This window comes from Rhinolophus ferrumequinum, chromosome 13 (genome assembly GCF_004115265.2).
Source record: "Rhinolophus ferrumequinum isolate MPI-CBG mRhiFer1 chromosome 13, mRhiFer1_v1.p, whole genome shotgun sequence".
In the NCBI taxonomy this organism is placed as follows: domain Eukaryota; kingdom Metazoa; phylum Chordata; class Mammalia; order Chiroptera; family Rhinolophidae; genus Rhinolophus; species Rhinolophus ferrumequinum.
The window spans coordinates 49,687,890-49,708,236 of record NC_046296.1 but is presented as its reverse complement, the minus strand read 5'-3'; the positions used below and the strand labels follow the sequence as shown (position 1 = coordinate 49,708,236).

The 20,347-nt window shown below is 36.3% G+C and overlaps 1 protein-coding gene across 3 annotated transcripts in view; it reads left to right on the top strand.

Annotated features, from left to right (window-relative positions):
* The first annotated feature begins 2,940 nt into the window (after positions 1 to 2,940).
* Positions 2,941 to 20,347, top strand: part of SPAST (spastin) — a 48,915-nt gene continuing 31,508 nt past the window's right edge. Inside the window, exons 1-3 of one of the 3 annotated variants that reach the window (XM_033124758.1) lie at positions 2,941 to 3,636; positions 16,196 to 16,282; positions 18,680 to 18,763. In XM_033124758.1, coding sequence (XP_032980649.1) covers positions 3,228 to 3,636; positions 16,196 to 16,282; positions 18,680 to 18,763 — 580 coding nt within the window. In that variant the 5' untranslated portion in view covers positions 2,941 to 3,227. The remainder of the gene's footprint in view (positions 3,637 to 16,195; positions 16,283 to 18,679; positions 18,764 to 20,347) is intronic. The other 2 variants (XM_033124757.1, XM_033124756.1) reach the window with 2 other exon arrangements.

Here is a 20,347-nt window from a genome sequence, read left to right as displayed (position 1 = left end):
ATGAATATATCCCTTTACAATGTGCCTTTGCCACTCCTCCATCAAGATGTAGAATTTATTTTCCCATCTCTTAAACTGGAGTTGGCCTTGTGATTTGCTTTCATGACAGAATGCAACAGAAATTACATTGTACAACTTTAGAGTTTAGGCTTTAAGAGGGTTTGCAGCTTCCACTCATACTGTCTTGGAAGCCAGATGCTATATAAAAAAGTCTGGAATATCCTGCTGGAGACATATACCCCAGCGAATAGCCACCACCTGCATCTGGACGTGTGCGTGAGGATAACTAAGTCACCCAGCCCAGTCAAGCCATCAGATGACTTCATCCACATGAATAACCCTACGCAAGGCTGGCATAAGAACCATCCAGCTGAACCTAGCTCAAAATGCTGACTCATAGAATTGTAAGTAAATAAATGGCTGTTACCTTAAACCAGTAAGTTTTGGAGTGGCTTATTACACAACAACAGATATCTACAACAATCACCATATTTGAATTGTTTTTAAAATTATTAATATTTATTAAATGAATACCAACAGCAAGGCATCAGGCGAGGTGCAGAAAGTGAGACAAATTATGTAAAGTTTGTCCACTGCCTTGAAATAAGTTTATAATCTATATCAGGAGGTGATAAAGTATTTAAGTAACTATTACACAAGGCACTGTATTAAAAGAGCCATCGAGTAACAACCATATTGTCATAAGAATTAAAAAATAGGATTATTTCTGCTGGAGGTGATAAGGGAAGGATTAATCAAGAAAATAACATTACAGTTAAGCCTTGAAAGATTTTGACAGTGGAGGTTGGAAGAGAAGCAATTCTACGGGAAAGAAAAATGAATGAGAATTATAGTCCCAGGAGAGAGTAAAGAATGCTCACACTTGTCAATAGTTTTAGTTTTAGTTTTAGTTTATATGTGTAGCTATGGGAGCGCCGTTCTTCATTCAACAAATAAGCAACAACTTCATTCCAGGCACTGCCTACTTCTCTGTTATTATGTAATAGATGTGGAAACTGAAACAGAGCTGTGGAAGCTGTCACTAATCCAAGCTCACAGAAAGTGATGGAGCAGGGATTTGAATACAACCATTTTGATTCCAGAACACTGTATTGGGCCATGTCTTGAGTAAATTAAAAAGTTAGTTACATAAGGAAAAATATATCCTGGCACCAAACTGAATATCCACCAACAGTTAAATAGTAAAATAAATTGTGGTAAATTTATATAATGGAATATAGCAGTGAAAATAAAAGTACTATAATTATACAAAACAAGCAGAAATCTCCAACACTTAAATATTGAGCAGAAAAAGCTAATTAAGAAGAAAACATGCAGTATAATTGTGTCAAAATCAGGCAAAATTATGTTGTTTAGAGATAACTACATACATTGCAAAACTAAAACGAAAGTCAAAGAAATGATGAGTACAAAATTCAGGATAGTGGCTTCCTCCAGAGGGGGAGAAAAGAAATTGAAATTAGGGAGGGGTCATAGAGTTCTTCAAGGAACTGGTTACATTAGTTTTTCTTAAACTGGATCCTGTTTATCATTTTAAACTACAGATATGTTACACATATCTTGTGTACATGATATATGTTTAAATGTAATAGATTTCACACAACAAAAAGTACTGTGGGGTTCAAAAGAAAAAAGCCAGGAATTGAAATGAATCAGATATTAGAGAGGGCATTTCAGAAAAAACAGAGGCAGGAAAAGGGGTTGAAGAGAGGAAAAATAGGAAAGAAATAGGGAGATGGTTATTTTTTACAGTAGCCTATATTTGTAGGGAAGTAGTGGTGGGAAAAATTTAGATAAAGTTGTGGCCAGAATGTGGAGATTCTTGGAAGCTGGCCTGAAGCATTTGTAAACCTCACACTGTAAACAATGGGGACTTTGTATCAGTTAGCATTCCTTAGTTTTAGGTAACATAAAACAATTATGACTAACCCAAATAAAAAGAGAAAAAAGAGAGAGGTAGAGAGATGGATGGAGAGAGAGGAGGGAAGGAGAAAGGGAGAGGAAGAAGAGAAACAGAAACAGAGAAATAGACTGAGTAGTTTTATTGGATAGGTTACATTATCAAGTGACCAGTCTAGGAACCTGGCATCTCTGGGGATCTCAGGGAGATGAACTGATAGACCAGCTCTTTAGGGCACTCAGTTCCTACTACCTTTTATCCCAGTGTATCTCCATCCAAGATTTCAGTTTCTAGGAGAGTATCAATGACCTAGTATGTCTACTTCTGTGATCTGGGAGGTGGGGTTCTGTGCTTGCAGCTCATTAGACTACAGGCAGCAGAGGTATGTAGGTAGATCCCCAAAGGAAGGTACATCGAATAGAATTTTTTTTTTTTTCAAAAAAGGCCCCGTATGGTTTCCTCAGTGAACTATGGGATGATTACTGTCCAAAACTTGATTCCCTTATTCAAGCAAATTGTCTTCATCTAAACATGTACTAATTTAAACCTCTGGAATCGTTGACGTCATTCCACTGAGCTAACATTATCGTTTTGAGTGACCTTACGTTTGTACGTCTCTACTACTGCACCCATCTCAGATAATTACCAGATTTGGTACCTATTGCTTGAGATAGAACTCAAGTTAATTATCCTTTGCGGAAGATTGGCAGAAAACGCTAAAAGAAATACATATAAGAAAACGATGACACTCCGAGACAGAAACCCAGCGACCTAGCCGAGCGACGCCAAACTGCTGCCGTCCCTACTGTGAGTTGAGCAACGTTCCCAGCTCAGGAGCTCCCAGGGGCGGTTAAACCCGCAGCGACGGTCCGAGCCCATCGCGTAGAGCCGAACTGCACACTGGGAACTTTAGTTCCTCAGGGAAGGGACCGAGGGGCGGACGCCGCACAAGCGCACTAGGAGCTCAGGGCAACAAAAGACGGCGGCGTGCGCGCGCGCGCCGGAGAAAGACACGGGACGGCGTGCGCGCGCGGCCGCCTCTCTGAGCTACCGGAGGCGGCTGAGAGGACAGAGAGAGGGAGGGGCAGAAACCAACGACCGCAGGAGGAGGAGAAGGGGTTGTGCTCCCGGCCTTGAGAGGAGAAAGGGGCGGGGCCGACGAGCCGCGTGTGGAGGTGCCGAGCTCTTGGGACCTGCCAGCGCGCGGGGGTTTTGGCCCTCGCCGTCCCTGTGGCCGCTGCCGTCCCTTAGTCGCCGTCGGTCTGCGGGAGACGGGTTATGGCGGCGGCGGCAGTGGGAGCTGTGAATGAATTCTCCGGGCGGACGAGGGAAGAAAAAAGGCTCCGGCGGCGCCAGCAGCCCGGTGCCTCCCAGGCCTCCGCCCCCCTGCCTGGCCCCCGCCCGTCCCGCCCCCAGGCCGGCCCCTCCGCCGGAGTCGCTGCATAAGCGGAACCTGTACTACTTCTCCTACCCGCTGTTCGTAGGCTTCGCGCTGCTGCGTTTGGTCGCCTTCCACCTGGGGCTCCTCTTCGTGTGGCTCTGCCAGCGCTTCTCCCGCGCCCTCATGGCCGCCAAGAGGAGCTCCCCGGCTGCGCCGTCGTCGGCCTCACCACCGGCGCCGGTGCCGGGCGGGGAGGCTGAGCGCGTCCGAGCCTTCCACAAACAGGCCTTCGAGTACATCTCTGTTGCCCTGCGCATCGATGAGGACGAGAAAGGTAACCGGAGGGCTGGGGGGAAGGGGCGGCGGCGCCGGGAAGAAATTGGTGGGGTCGCCGAAAGAGGGCAACACCTGCGTCCCTTTCCTGCGGGAGCGGGCTGTGCACCCCCGGAATTGATCCGCCCCATGAGACTGCTTCCCCGCAGTCAGACCTTCATCCTCTACGATTCTCAGTTAAAATCTCTCCCCTTTCAGGGCGCTCTAGCTGTCGACTTGGTTTCAGACACCGGCCTTCCCCTACACTTCTCAGGACCCAAGTCTCTATGAGATATCTGGACGTGCTGATGACAGTGACAGTTGTCCTAGAGTGACCACACGGATTCTTTCTCGCACTGTAAACAGTGTGTCTTCCTTTGAGCCAGGTTTCTAAAAGGTTTTGATATCGAAGAAGCTGTGCCTTGTTATAGCCTTTTAATGAAAGCAGAGTACTGTAGTGTCAAAAAAAAAGAACAAATGGTGACTTAATTTTGAAAAGAACAGCTGCATATGATTACAGCTGAATTTGCATTTTTAAAGTTTCATGACAGTCATTTGATCAGTATAATGACTCCTAAGTATTTTTCAGTAAAGTTTTAGCGTAAAACTTTGTCTCTGGTTAGTTTGATTTTATCTAAATCAGTATTCCAAGGTAGCCTCTGTGTTTCTAAATTGAAATGTTAAGTGAATGAGTAGGATAAACTTATACCATTTTACAATAAAACTTAAAATGTTTCTGAACGAAAGCAAAGATACTACATCCTTCAGATTCCTTTTAAGCTAATGTTTTTTAGCCTTTCTATGTGTCAGGCACGGTGCTCTTAGCTTTGCATGTGTTATCTATTTAATCCTCACAATTACCCTGTGAGGTGAAGGTACTGTTACTGTCAGCATGTTACAGATGAACAAACTAAGGCTCCAAAGATTAAAGCAGATCATTCCAAACCTATGCTAGTTGCTAATGAAAGTTTTTTTTATGGAAGATGATAAATGAAATTAGGAATAACATTTTGAAAATTCCTGTTTTCATCCCAACTCCAGTATGCTGAGATTTTCTTTTCCCTCTAACTACCAAAGAATAGTTTTCTACCACACCTCAATTAAGTACTCACTTGCATTGTCCATTAGTTAAATTAAAAAAAAAAAAGCCAATCTGCACTTCATTTGTAGTCGCTCTCTCTCCACTATCAACTCCAGAGACTGTTCTAGAATTTCAGTTTTGTTGAAACCTATTTCTTTGGTGGGGCGAGGTAGTAAGAAGTAGGATATAAGGAAAGGCAGTGATTGGTGGTTTTGGAGTGTAAGAGTGGAGGTTAAGAGGGTTCAAGGAAGGAGACACACTTAAGAAAAAATACCATGTATTTCTGGAAGGAAGTGTTTTGTTAACTGCTTCATTCTTTACCACCTCTTAGGAACATCCAAGGATCTCTTGGGGAGGATGAAGAAGGGTACCATCGTCCTTTCCTAGAGAAGCACTGTTTTATTGCAGTACCCTATTACAATAGGGTCCTCTGAAGTTGATTAATCTAGGTCAAAAGATGTTTTTGAGTAGAGGAAATATGTTTAAAGGTAGATTAATTGTTGTGTTTAGGAAGAGAATGCCAGAAAATAAAATTCTAGTTAATACTGGGTGGTGGGCGTTGGGAGGTAGGATAAGGAGAGAGGTCAAGGAAAACCGAGGTATGGAAAAGGAAAAAGACCCTAGGCTCTTAGATTAGCAGAAAAATCAGTTCTGTGTGAGGATTCGTGACAGAAGTAGAATTCAGACCTTGAGTTTCATGCTAGTGATTTATCTTTGAGTATCACATATGCATATATTATATTTAAATCCTTCTAACATATTTCCTTATGTATAAATATTTCAGCAATCTACGTGCCCCTTATTTCACCCTCTTTCTACTGATGATGTTTGTATTCAAAGGCTTTTGTTTTATTTATGTGTTAATTTCTAAAGTGAACATCAGAATGGGCTATGATAACTCTTCAGTTTGAATTCTATAACTGATGAATCATGAGAAAATAAATTCAAACAAACAAATTAGTTATATATTCATTTTCCTGTAAAAATGAAGTAAAACAGAGTTCATATTGTCATGGTTCTATCTTAAGTTTTTCCTTTAGCATATTGAAAAATTTTGTACTTCAGCCTTAATCGAGTTGGTGTAAGAATTCACATTTGAAGTCTATTTGCCTCAGAGCCATCCTTGACAATACAGAACTTAATTCCAAGAGAATTTCATTCTCCCTCTTTCACACTGCATTAAAATATATATCAACAACAACAAACATACATACATATAAACAAATAGAAATGAACTGGATAGGCAGTCTTCAAAGTTTTCCTAACTCTGTTAAACCCTTAAGGGTCTTGTATTGTCATGTACTGCCATTCTCTTAGCAACTTGACTTAGCTTCTGAATGTTCTGAGACCCACTTTATTTCGTCAGGTAAAGTGAGTTATTTCAGACTACAGTGTTGTTAATTGAAACATTTGGTGCCTTGAAATGATAAAGGCCAATAAAATAGTGTAGAAATGAGGTTAATGTGGTGACTGTTTATTTTGGATTTCATTCTTTCTTACGGCATACTCAACTTTGATACTGAATTTTCATAAAGGCCTAAGTTTGTCTTTAACCAGACTATCTTAAATAGAGAAGAACAACACAGCAAATTGTATTTACCTAATATAAGGCTATGTGAGGTGTACCATTGAAGCAAACATTTATTGGATACCAGTTAATTTGCACAGCTCTGCATTCCACATGTTATTCGAGAAAAACTCACTTCCTCTCCCGTGAGATCTGTTAAGACAATATATGCATATGTGATTAATAAATGTGTATATATTTTCATTTATATTATGTATCCCTCATTTTTTTTCAAGGAATTAAATAGTTTTGTGGATATTTTCTTAAATTGTTGAACATCCTTGGAAAACTGATAACCTATGATATCCATTGTATATATGGAGAAACTGAAATTTAAAGAGTAAATTCACCATAGCAGGACCAGGAACAGCATTTAGGTGAACAGACTTGTGATTTTATACTTTTTGTTTTATACTAAGCAGGTTCTCTGTTTTGTAATGCAGAGTCCCTTGTATAGTTGGAAGAAAAGAGAAGGTTGTAACAGTGGTTCTTTGGATTAACCAGGATATGACCTAACATGTTTCACATGGTTCCCGCAGGTAGACAAGCCTGAGATATCCTGGGTAGAACAGCGGTGCAGGTTCTCTAGGTGTGGTTGGATTACCTCAGGTATGTAGGACTTGACAGTAAGGGTCCAGAATGTTGTATGAGAAAGCCAGTTTCTCAGGATGTTGTAGGGCTGAAGAATCTGGCATCAAGGACAAAAATTGTCTAAATAAAATCCTTTTTGACTTATTCCTAGTCAGTTTATATGAAAACAGCAGGTTATATAAAAAGTTGATTTCCATATAATTTTGTAATTCCATATTATTTACCTTTGGACTTTATTTAAAACACACACAAAATACTTGCCTAACCACATCTGTTTTTAGAAGGTAAAGATAGAGTGTAGAAATCAGAAGTGTCAGATTTGGTATACTTTCTTTTACTCCTAAAAACTACTGGACACCATTTTGAAAGGATTGATTTCAGACAATTTTCTTGGGCTTTAAAGTATACATCATTAGAATAAGGAAAGAATTATTCTGATGGATGGACATTCAGATAATATACTTTTCCCAGAGAGTAACTTTACCTTTTATTAAATACATGATAAACATTTCACATTTCTCTTCAAGAATATTTAGTGGTATTTGCACAAAGAGATAGAAAGGTAGCCACTGTCGGGAGCTTTATTTCTTATTCTGTTTTTAGCTGTTTGTTTATTGCAGTTTATATTTTTCCTAATGTAGAACACAGTTAAACCCTGTACAACTCACCTGTTAACTAGATTCCTAAGATTATTGTAAGTCATCCTAATAACAATTAAGAGATAATCAGTAAGTGAATATTAAATTATTGAAGAAAGATCTTCCCTAACTCTTTCTTCCGCTTTCCACCATGTTTTTCCCCAACAGTGGTTGCTCTACTCAGTAGTAGTTGGTTGGATTTTTTACTTCTGGCAAAGTATAGATGCTCTACTTTTCTACTATTTTTCCTCTCCTTGATCCATATAATACCAGTGAAGGTATTAATATACTGATGTAGCCTTTTTTTTCTTTTGCTTTGTGACTTACAATTGCTCATGCTAGATATCCTATAGAATGAAACATCTTTGAGCATACTCACATCTCTGCAGTTGTTCTTTCTAGTAAATGAGGAAAGAAAAATGTCAGAATCTATTATTTTCTTGGAGACTGTTAAATGTTTGATAGCTATATGGGTATAGCATAGACATGCTACACTTATTCACATCTTTTCTGTTGTTCTGCAGATATTTTATGCTACAATAGAAAGGGAGAGAATTAACTGTTGTTCTTAAGTGGGCTTTGTCGATCCCTTTCAGTCAGCCATCTCTAGGGACACATCTGTGGTTTAACAATGGGATTTATTTTACTTATTTTAACCAGCGAGAACATACACCTTGGGAAACCATGGTGTATCTCAGGAAAAGGGTGCTGGAAAGAACCCAAAGAATTTGGGCTTGTGTTAGGTGATTTTGAAGAGGATTTAAAGCAGCAGCGATTTCCTCTGGATTGGATGCTGTCAGGAAGTAAGGATAATTCTATGATTAAGTATCTTAATAAATCTGATCTAGAAAGAGGTAAGACCAGAGTTAGGCTAAAGCCGTAATTGGTTAAGAAGCACTCCTGAGCCTAAAGAGGGGCATGTTTGGTATTTAATGGCTTGGACATTGTTCATGATTTGTCTGTGTTTAGACATGATTATAGAGTGGCTTTGTGTGATGTTATGTTGTGTGAAATTGTTTATGTTCCACAGAATATGTTCAACGGAACACCGAGGCCTAGCTTGTAATGCCAGGTCAGCTCCTACCGTGTTTCCATGAAAATAAGACCTAGCCAGACAAGCAACTCTAATGCGTCTTTTGGAGCAAAAATTAATAAGACCCAGTATTATATTATACCCAGTCTTATAGTAAAATAAGACTGGGTCTTACGTTAACTTTTGCTCCCAAAGAAGCATTAGATCTGATTGTCCAGCTAGGTCTTATTTTGGAGGAAAATAAGCCCTAGCTGATAGGCCAGCTCCTGGATGTCAGGGCTGCTTTCTTCTTTCTCAGCTTTGAGGGTCCAATTTTATCCTTTTTAAATTGCAGTGCCTCTTATCCAAATTGACATTTGAATTCCAACTACAAAAGATCGTGGGCAAGTTACTTACAATGAGATAATGTTTGTAAAATGCTTAGTGTCTGTGCATAGTAGGTCCTCAGAAAATGGGAACTGTCATTATTAATTCAACAATCCTTTTAAGATTATATTAGAGGTTATATTAGAACACTGTTAAACCTTGTTACCTAGTTTACATTACCCGTTTTAGGGAACAGCAGCTGTGTAAATGAGATTTGGGGAAGAATTACTTTTAAAGTATAAAAATACTTTTGCTTATTGTGACCCTTCACAAAAAAGCAGATGGAAGTCTCCCTCTAACTTCACTCCTCACTTAGTATCCTAGCTTTTTATTACAAAAGAGATAAAATGAATTTTTTGTACTCATATGTGAACATAATGCAAGCTCTTGGTAAAGAATTTGGAAAATACAGAAAATGCACAGAAGGAAATTAAAATTACCCACCACACATAATAAACTCAAAAGAGTTTAAAGAAGATAAATTAATCAACATTCTTAAAGTTTAAAGAAAATGTCCCAAACTGAAATGATTTCTTTACATGGGATTCAAAACCGTCCCATTTAATAGGGAAATAAGTATTTACTTCAGGAAAAAACCTTGAAGTTTAAAAATGGAAGCAAATACGACCGTTTTGCTGCATTAGAGTAGAAAGCATCCTTTCTGTAATAGGAAACTATGAGAGAATTAAGGGACTGTTAGGCTGATGCTTCATGATCCCTGTGGTTGATTGAGGATTAGCACATATTAAAATCTGCAAGATCTTTAACGATACCTGTTACTCTGCTAATTGTGACACTTGCAAGTTACTAGCAGAAAATTGTGTAGGAAAATGGATGTATTTGCTACCTGGAATTGTTTGTAAACAGATACTTAAGAAGGACTAAATTAGATAAGTAAAAGAAAGCAGTGGGTTTTGTGTAACTTGAATGAGCAAAATTCAGGAACGTATAATTGTTCATACAGTTTAGGAGTACAAGGATTTAAATTAATCAACAAATTTACTAAATACAAGTATAATAAAGATAGTAAAAGTAATGTTTACATACCTCTTTATTATTTAAAGTATTACTGTGTACCCTTTTCGTTTGATCTTTGCCACAACTCAGAGTTACGTGAAAGAAATGTTACCTTGTTTTTAGGTAAGGAGACTGGAGCTCAGAGATACTAACTTTCTCAACATCATACAGCTATTAAATCATGGAGCAAGGACTTAAATCTCAGTCTTCTAACTCACTTGTAAACACACATCTCTCTCTACCCCAAACTACTCTTGTTTTGACTTTTCTAGTGGCTACCACTAATACGTAAATGAAAAGATGCAGTAGATAATTCACAAATTAGTCTACTATACTTACCTGTTTAAAAGTGGATATTTTTAGTATTTCTGTTGCTTGTTCAGTAACACATACTTAAAATATAATGAACAAATATAAAAAGAGAAAATCTGTAATCTTACCCTTAGAGAGATGATTACTAACAAGTTTCTTGACTTTGTCTAATTATACAAAGATAAATATTTATTCATCAGAGGAAAAAAAACGTGTTACATACAAACTAATCTATAACCTTTTTCACTTAATGTATCGGAACTCTTTCCATTTCAATATGTCTGATCTTTTTCCTCTATTTTTTCAGTTTTTAAGTACACTTTTTTAAAATACACAAAGTGCACAAATAATACAATATATTGCTTAATGAATTTTCAAATTGCTCACAGCAGTTTGAAACCCCACCAGGTCAAGAAATAAAATGTTAGCTCCAGAAGCCTGCCTTTCTCACCAGTGGGAGGGCCACTCACTTACCTTTCCCCATCCTTTGCATAGACATCTACAAATCTTAACTTCTAACATCATACATCAATTTTGCCTAATCTTGAGCTTTATAAATGGAATCACATATGTTCTTGTGTGTGGCTTCTTTTGCTCAACATTATGCTTGTCAGATTAATTCATGATGTTGCATGTGGCAGTATTTTATTCGTTTTTATTGCTGTATACCAGGGATCAGCAAACTGCCTATAATAGATCATTTGGTAATTTTTTTTATTGTGGTAAAACATAGATTACATAAAATGTGCCAATTTAATAATTTAAAGTGTATAATTCAGTGACATGTACATTCACAGCATTATGCAACCATCACTACTATGCATTTCTAGAACTTTTCATCATCCCAAACTGAAATTCCATACCTACTAAACAGTAACTCCCCCATTTCCCTTTCTCCATTCTCCCCTTCACCAGTTCCTGATAACCTCTGTTCTGCTTTCTGTCTCTACTAATTTGCTGAATAATATTCCATTGTGTGTATATACTGCATTTTGTTCATCTGTTGGACATTTGGGTTTCTATCTATCACAAATAATGCTGCTATGAACATTGATGTACAAGTATCTGTTTAAGTCCCTGCTTTCAATGCTTTTGAATACTTACCTAGGAGTTGACTTGCTGAATCATACGGTAATTCTATGTTTAATTTTTTGAGGGACTGCCAAACTTTTTTCCATAGCAGCTATACCATTTTTACATTCCACCACCAGTGCACAAGGGTTTCTAATTTCTCTATACACATTTGTTAGTTTTAAGGTTTTTTCAGAAAAATAATATAGCCATCCTAATGTAAAGTGGTATCTCATCATTGTTTTGATTTACATTTTCCTAATGTCTTATGATGTTGAGCATATTTTCATGTGCTTATTTGTCATTTGCATATCTTCTTTAGAAAAATGTCTATTCAAGTTCTTTGCTCATTTTTACATTGGGTTTGATTGTTTTGTTGGGCCGTTTAGTAAATTTTTAAGCTGTATCACAACTGCCTAATACTCTTTTATAGTGAGTGTGATCCAGTAAAGCTGTATGTACAAAAACAAGCAGCTGACTGTATTTGACCCTTGGGCCATTGACCCGTGTTTCCCCTAAAATAAGACCTAGCCGAACAGTTAGCTCTAATGGCGTCTTTTGAAGCAAAAATTAATATAAGACCGGGTCTTATTTCACTGTAAGACCCGGTCTTACATAATATACTATAGTATACTACAATATACTATACTATACTATACTATAATATAATACCAGGTCTTATTTTACTATAAGACCTGGTCTTATGTAATATAATATAATGTAATATAATATAAGACCAGGTTTTATATTAATTTTTGCTCCAAAAGAGGCATTAGAGCTGATTGTCTGGCTAGGTCTTATTTTCGGGGAAACATGGTATGTAGTTTACTTGTAGTTCAAATTATTGGCTAATATTTTTAATACAACAGTGATTGTAAGTTTCATCCCAACTTTCTTGATTTGGTGTAGTCTGGTTAGTTGAGTTTGAGTGTTATTTGGAGCCATAGGGGTAAGAGGGAAATGTGTAAGGGAAACTAGAAACTCTCATTTAAAGTATCTTGAAGGCCTTTTCTGTGCCTTTTCTGACCATTGAAAGGTTTGATTATTTTTTGCTATATGTAGTCAGAAGGGTAATCAGTGGAAGTTATGGGCTGTAGTTTCCCCTACCTTAAGGGATTAAATTGATTTGAATATGGGTTTCAGCCCTTGTGCAGTCTGGCCTAGTTCATAACTCTTCAATAATGCAGGGTCCAAACCGAAATCCTTGGATCTTTGCCACTACTTCTCCTGGGCATGCCCTGGAATTCATTGTTTAACATAGTTCCATGAGCCTGGTGAAAGCTCTGCTTAGTTTCTTGATCACTTTTGCTTTCAGAATTGGCAGTTGCTTTAAACAGAAAAGTGCCCCAAATGCCAGGCTCACTTCTGTTGGCTTTTCTCCTTTCCACATTTTGGTAATTTTCACTGTTTTGAAAACTCCAATCCTTGAAACAGTATTTTAAAAAATATTTCTCTAGCTTTTCTCTTCTAATACTACTCTTGTAATCAAAATTTTAGTTCCAGTATTATAATCTAAGTCACAGCGGTTATCCATATACATAAATGTCGGAATAATGCACTTTTTAAAAATCAGATTTATGGAGGTATAATTCATAGATAGTAAAATTTACCCTTTTTAGGGGTGTATAATTCAATTAATTTTTACAAACAGTTGGATAACCATCACTACAATCAATATATTGAATATTTTATCACCCCAAAAGCTTCCTTCTGCCCTTTTGTGCTCAGTCCCCTCTCCTGCTTTAGCCCCTGGCAATCTCTGATCTGATCTGTCCCTATAGTTTTGTCTTCACTGAGTGTCATATAAATGGAATCATGTAATATGTAGCCTTTTGTGTCTAGCGTCTTTCACTTAGCATGTTTTTAAGATTCATCCATATTCCTACATGTGTCAGTTGTTTGTTCCCTTTTATTACTGAGTAGTGTTCTTTGTATGGATGTACTACAGTTTGTTAATCCATTCACTAAATGATGGACATCTGGGTTGTTTCCAGTTTTTAGCTTTTATGAATAAAACTGCTATAAATATTCATGTACAGGTCTTTAATCTTTTCATTTCTTTGGGTAAATATGAAGAATGGATTGCTGGGTCATGCTGTAAATGCGTGTTACTGTCATAAGAAACTACTAAACCCTTTTCCCAATGGCTGTACCATTTTGTATTTATACCTACAAACATAGGAGAGGTCCATTTATGCTTCATCTTGTAATTTCTTTTCCATTCTAAATTATGTACATAATAGTATCTTGTAGTTTTAATTTGTAGTTTGCTAACAACTAATGATGTTTAGCATCTTTCTTGTGTTTATTTGCCATTTATGTTTCTTCTTTGGTAAAGTGTATGTTTTGATCTCTTGACCACTATTTTTTAATGAGTTAATTTTTTATCATTGTATTGTAAGACTCCTTTATATATTCTGGTTATAAGTGCTTTAGTGGACATGTTGTTTTGCAAATATTTTCTCCCAGTATAGGTGTCTGTGGCTTTTCATCATCTTAACTCTGTTTTGAAGAACAGGAGCTTTTAATTTTAGTGAAGTCTAGTGTATCAATCAGTTTTTTTCTCTTACTGTTCATGAATTTTTATGTTCTAACAAGTCTCTGCCTAAGCCAACATTACAAAGGATTTTGTCTATATTTTCTTCTATAAATTTTATAGTTTTAGGTTTTACATTTAGGTCTGTGATCCATTTGAGTTTAATTTTTGTATAGCATGTGAAGGTTTTGCATATGGATGTCCATTATTACAGCATCATTTTTTTTGAAAAGACTATTCTTCCTCCACTGAATTCCCTAGTCATCTCTGTGAAAGTCAGTCAGTGATATAATGTAGGTCTAGCTCTGGGCTTTCTCTTCTGTTCCATTGGCCTGTATGTCTGTCCTTTCTCCACTAGTCTTCTATTTTTAGGTAAGAAATATCTATGCATTTTGTATCATCCTAACTTGTGCGATTCAAATAAGGCAGTAAATCAACTACCTGTTACCAAAGAATATTAGGCAACTGAGTAATTGTTGAGCTGTGAATGTATTTGTAATCAAGTCATTTCATCTGCCTACAGTAATGTACTCAACTCCTTAAAACTTTTTGTTCAGATGTTGCCAATGAGAACTGTCATACACTGCTGTTAGGAGTGTGAATTGGCACAGTGCACAAGCACTCTCCAGGAGCAATTTGTAGGTTTCTGGTGAATGGAGACTGTGGTGAGCTGTGACTCATCAACGCTACTTCTGAAGCGTATACCCTAGAGAAACTCGTACATTACATGAGGGGACAGGCACAAGTACGTTTATTGTAGCGTTATTGGAGATATTGAAAAACTGGAACCAACCTAAATATCTTTTATTTAAGTTGTTGAATAAATTATGGGATGATACAGAAGGCAAAAATGAATGAACTAGATCTCTATACAGCAACAAAAATCTCAAAAGCAATGTAAATTTTTTAAATAAAACAATACAAATAAAATAGGAACAACAGAAAAAGATGCACTAGAAAAGTATGCACTGAATTCATGAGGGTGATTTTTGAAAAGGGAAGGGACGTTGGAATGGGAAGAGACACAAAAAAGTTTAATCTGTTTAATCTGTTAGATTGTAGTTTATTTAAAAAAATTTTAAGCAAATGTGACATTATTAGCAATATTCCCACCACTAGAAGTCTAGAATGCAAATGCTATTTTACTATTTTCTGTCATTTCTCCCCTTCTTTCAAATTAAAATAACAAAAATACATGTAAACAGGTGTTTTCTTTATGAAAAATAAGAAGGTAAGCATCCAAATCATTTGAGTTGATTTACAACAAATCTTAATAATTTCTTCATGTGTTATTATCAAGTACTTGTTGAGCACTTACTCTGAACCAAACATTGTGTAAAATACTAATGGCACTGTAATACATAAGGAATTACCCTGTCCCAGGGGCTGAGTTTAGTTAGTGATTTATTTTTAGGATGGAGGAAGGGATAGAGAGGTAGGTGGTACCCACTCATAAAGGGCAGCATTTCTTAGTTGTGTGTAGTATTCTATATTTATTCTATGTTTATTCTGTGTTATCAAGAGAGTCATGATATTTTATTGATTTCGAAATTTCAAATATTAATAAAGGACATGGGAATTTTTGTTTGATTAAATAGGGAAATGAGTTCAGAAAAAAATGAAACACACAGTTCTAATAGGTGATTCTTACCATAACTTGACTGTATCTCTGTATTAGCTACTTAGAGGCTTTGCAGATTCTAAGAACTAAGAAATTAATTTTCAAAAACAATGAGATTTTCATATAATTGTTATCACTTTACAGAAATATCCTACATACATGTTGATATGTTGAATTTTTAGATCCTTTTTAAGCTTAACTTGGAGTAAGAATTAATGTTATAAACCAGTCATTTGTTTCAAAGAAAATAGAAATGTGTTACTAAATGCCACACTTGTAGAAATCTCATGTAGCAATTCTCATTTTGCAGTTATTTGTTAAATAAAAGCTATAGAAAGGAGGTACCAAACAATAAACATATTACACGAATTTAAATACATTTAAACAGTGTTTTTCTCACTATTATTGAAGTCATGTATATATTTTAAAACCAATTATTTAAAATACATTCTCCCTAGTATAGCATTCAAAATGGTTATAAGTATCAATACCATGAGATGATGAATAAATAAAGAATTCACAGCCTTAAAATTTTGAGAAACATTGAAGTCTATATCCCCCTTTTGGAAATTTATATCTACATTAAGATGCTGAAAATCCTAAGAAGTCATATAATAATATTTCTCAGACTTGTTTGATCACAACTGTCTTTTTCATGTATCATCTAATAATAACAGCAATCTTTGGGAAATATTTAGTGTATTCTTTATACTTGTGATATATACAAATAATTATTTCTATTTTAAAGCAGGACAAAAGGAGCAAGCTGTGGAATGGTATAAGAAGGGTGTTGAAGAACTAGAAAAAGGAATAGCTGTCACAGTTACAGGGCAAGGTAAGGTTATATTTTACATTTGTTTAGTAGTCATCCCAAATTATATTCACATGATTGCCCTGATTTCAGATCCATTTATCTTAAAGGTATTTAACAGATTTTTAATTGTTATTATTGTAGACTTACAGTTAATGCTTTATTAGTTATGCTAAAAATGAAGTTATAACCAGATATGCTAAAACTTGATTACCTATAACAGTCAGGCAAAAACCAGTATATCATTTGTATCCTTCTGGTGATGTTTTAGCCCTATTTTTAGTCATATTTTTCTTTTTTCTGTTTTTTCAAGTGTGTTTCTCCAGGACCCATCAGCTCCAAGTCAAGTAGTTGTTTCAATCTAGTTGTGGAGGGCGCAGCTCACAGTGGCCCATGCGGGAATCGAACCGGCAACCTTATTAAGAGCACCACGCTCTAACCAGCTGAGCTAACCGGCTGCCCCTTTAACCATATTTTTCAAACTTAGTTTTTTCCTCATTGTTGAGGCAGGGGAGAAGTGGTTAATCTACACACTCCCCTTTGCATTTATGGGTAATGCTTGAGTGCATGTTAGAATATGAGCTGTAAATGTCTTAACTTTGATTCACACTTGACTTTTTGAAACCAAAGCAATTATTTCTCCTCTTTACTTTTCTATTACCTCAAAAAATTAGAGTCTAATGTTATCTTTAAATGTAAAGATAACATTTGTTGTACACTTACTATGTGCCCAAGCATTGTACGCGCTTCATATGTATTATCTCTTAATTTTCACCACAACCCCACACTCTGTTGCTATTACCATTGTTTTTCAGATGAATAACCTTAAGTACAAAGAAGTTAAGTAACTTGCCTACAGCCCCAAAGCTGGCAAGTGATAGAACCAGGATTTGAACACACGTAGTCCAACTTCAGAGCATGAATTCCTTTTTTAAAGATTTTATTGGGGAAGGGGAATAGGACTTTATTGTTTTATTTGGGAAGGAGAACAGGACTTTATTGGGGAACAGTGTACTTCCAGGACTTTTTTCCAAGTCAAGTTGTTGTCCTTTTCATCTTAGCTGTGGAGAGTCCCGTTCAGCTTCAAGTTGTTGTCCTGAAAAGTGGAGGGTGCAGCTCAGGTACAGGTCCAGTTGCCGTTGCTAGTTGCAGGGGGCGCAGCCCACCATCCCTTGTGGGAGTCAAACTGGCAACCTTGTGGTTGAGAGGACGTGCTCCAACCAACTGAGCCATCCGGGAGGCAGCTCAGCTCAAGGTGCTGTGTTCAATCTTAGTTGCAGGGGGCGGAGCCCACCATCCCTTGCGGGACTCGAGGAATCGAACTGGCAACCTTGTGGTTGAGAGCCCACTGTCCCATGTGGGAATCCAACCAGCAGCCTTTGGTGTTAGGAGCTCTGAGCTCCAACCGCTTGAGCCACTGGGCTGGCCCCAGAGGCTGAATTCTTAAATACTATGCTGTGATTGTTGTGTAGTACATAGGTACCACTATTAAATAAGTAAAGAACTTCAGTTTATTGTAGCTAAAATAAAATCAGAAACTAAAATTACAATACGTAGGCTAGAAATCTTAGCCTTATAGACCCAGTGGATGTCTGTTGTCTCGCTGGCTGACTCTACTACTTATATATAATCGCTAATCTCCCAATAATTACATTGTGTCCAATATTTACCATGTTTTTTCTCTCTTATTCTGACTACTCTAGCTGCTGGTCTTCTGCATAAAATAGAGCAGAATAGAACAAGTAAATATGGGAGGTTAGGCATTTGAGACTTTCATGAGTTTATGAGTATGACTTGTGAATTATATACAAAATATGTTTGCTGTTCTTTGTGAATTTCATAGGAGAGTTCGAAGAAAATGAGTTGGTTATAGGAAAAATAGTATATTACTGAATCAAAAATGCCTTCAATTCTACTACTAATAGAAAAAAGCAACTATATCAATTAAACTGACACATACTCTTCTTATGACATAGAATTTGAATTTTAAACCTTATTAAATATGCTCTCCTGACCCTATTTAGACATAGTTATAACAGCAGTGTTAATATCATATCTATGACCAAAGTTGCACATGCACAGGCAGTAACAAACTGTTAATGATTGTAACCTGGCTGATAACATTAGTAAGGTGGCAGTGGTTGTAAAATACATCCTGATTTCAAAGATTTCAAAATGTAGGGAAAAAATATGTCTCAAATCCATGAAATCCACATGAAATTCATGAAATAACCACAGTAGATATGAAACCAACATAAGGAACTATAACCAATTTTTGAAAAGTTATTATTTGAAAATAATATTTTCTTAATTTCTTTATAAAGACTGTGACTCCCCATGAGATTAGTTGGGGTGATATTTTATCCAGAAGCATTATTAGTAGGGAAGCATGGATATTTTAATTTTTTTTTCTTCTTTCAGGTGAACAGTGTGAAAGAGCTAGACGCCTTCAAGCTAAAATGATGACTAATTTGGTTATGGCCAAGGACCGTTTACAACTTCTAGGTATCAATTAATGAATTGTATAATTGGAATGAGATGTATCTGAAATGTGTGTTCAATGAAACTTTAAATGCAGATGGAAATAGACCAGTGATCTTGAAATGTGATCCAGGCGTTTTTTTCTTAACTTACAGAGAATTTCTAACATGTAGAAAATAGAAGAGTATAATGATAATTATCCAATACGCTGCTTTAATAATTATAAACTCATGGCCAGTCCTTGATTTATTTATACCAAGGGCTTGCAAACTACAGCCCAAGGGCTAAATCCAGTTCACTGCCCATTTTTATAAATTGGCACACAGCTACTCTCATTTCTTTATATGTCATCTGGCTGCTTTCATGCGATAGTGACAGAATTGCATAGTTGTTACAGAGAGATCATACAGCTCTCAAAGGCTTTTTAATATGTAGCTTTTAAAAATATTTAAATATTTACTACCTGACTTTTTCCAGAAAAAGTTTGCCAACCCCAGTTTATATCCTTTTCCACTTTCCCTTACTTCATGTTATTTTGAAAGAAATTCTGACATGTTTTTATATCATAAGTATTTCATATTGTATCCCTAAAAGATAAAGATGCTTTAAAAATCGCCAAAATACCATTATCACACCTAAAAAATAATCAATAATTTCTTTCAATATTAAATGTGATGGCTAAAAAAATGGTCAGTGTCCAAATATAATTTATGTATAATCTATAATATCCAGCCATTTTGTCATAGCTTAATAACTTACTGTTTTTAATTAAATAACTTAATTATTTTTTGTAATTGTTTGAATCAGGATCTAAAGAAGATCCATATAATGTGTCTCTTAGTACCCAAGTCCATCTGCTTTTCTTTTTCTTGGAGTTTATTTGTTAATGAAGCAGATCTTTGCCATATAGTGTTTCCTACAGTCTGACTTTTGTTGCATGCTTCTCCATGGTGTCTGTTAATATGTTCTTCTGTCTCTTCCCTGTAATTGATGGTTGAATATAGAGCTTTGATCACTATAAAAGCTAGACATTAAAAGAATTAGTATTTTGGATGTTGTTTTCTCTTGTCATGCTCAAAAGTGCTGTGTACCCATTCGTGAAAGATGTTACTTTAAAAAACAGGGATTGGGATAGAATGCATCAACATATTCCTGTCTTCTGAGAGCTCAAATAGTCTGGGATTATATATACCAACGCCAGTTTAAAAAAAAGCTGTGTACAAGTGCATAGTAGAGCATTTTTTTGTATTATGTGCTGGTTAAGAAATGGAGCTTTTCAGAGGTGGCATGCCCAATAATGGGTATCTAATTAGAATGAAAAATGATACTGAGAGTTCTCCATACAGATTGTTTTGAGAGAATGCAGTCTGATGAATTTGTTAAAAGTTTATATATATCATACACAGTATTTCCCCCTTATCTGCAGGGGATGTGTTCCAAATGCATTCCACCCACCCCTGGTGGATACCTGAAACCGCAGATAGTACCAAACCCTATATATACTATATTTTTCCCTGTATGTACATACCTATGATAAAGTTTAATTTATAAATTAGGCACAGTAAGAGACTAGCAACAATAACTAATAATAAAATAGAACAATTATAA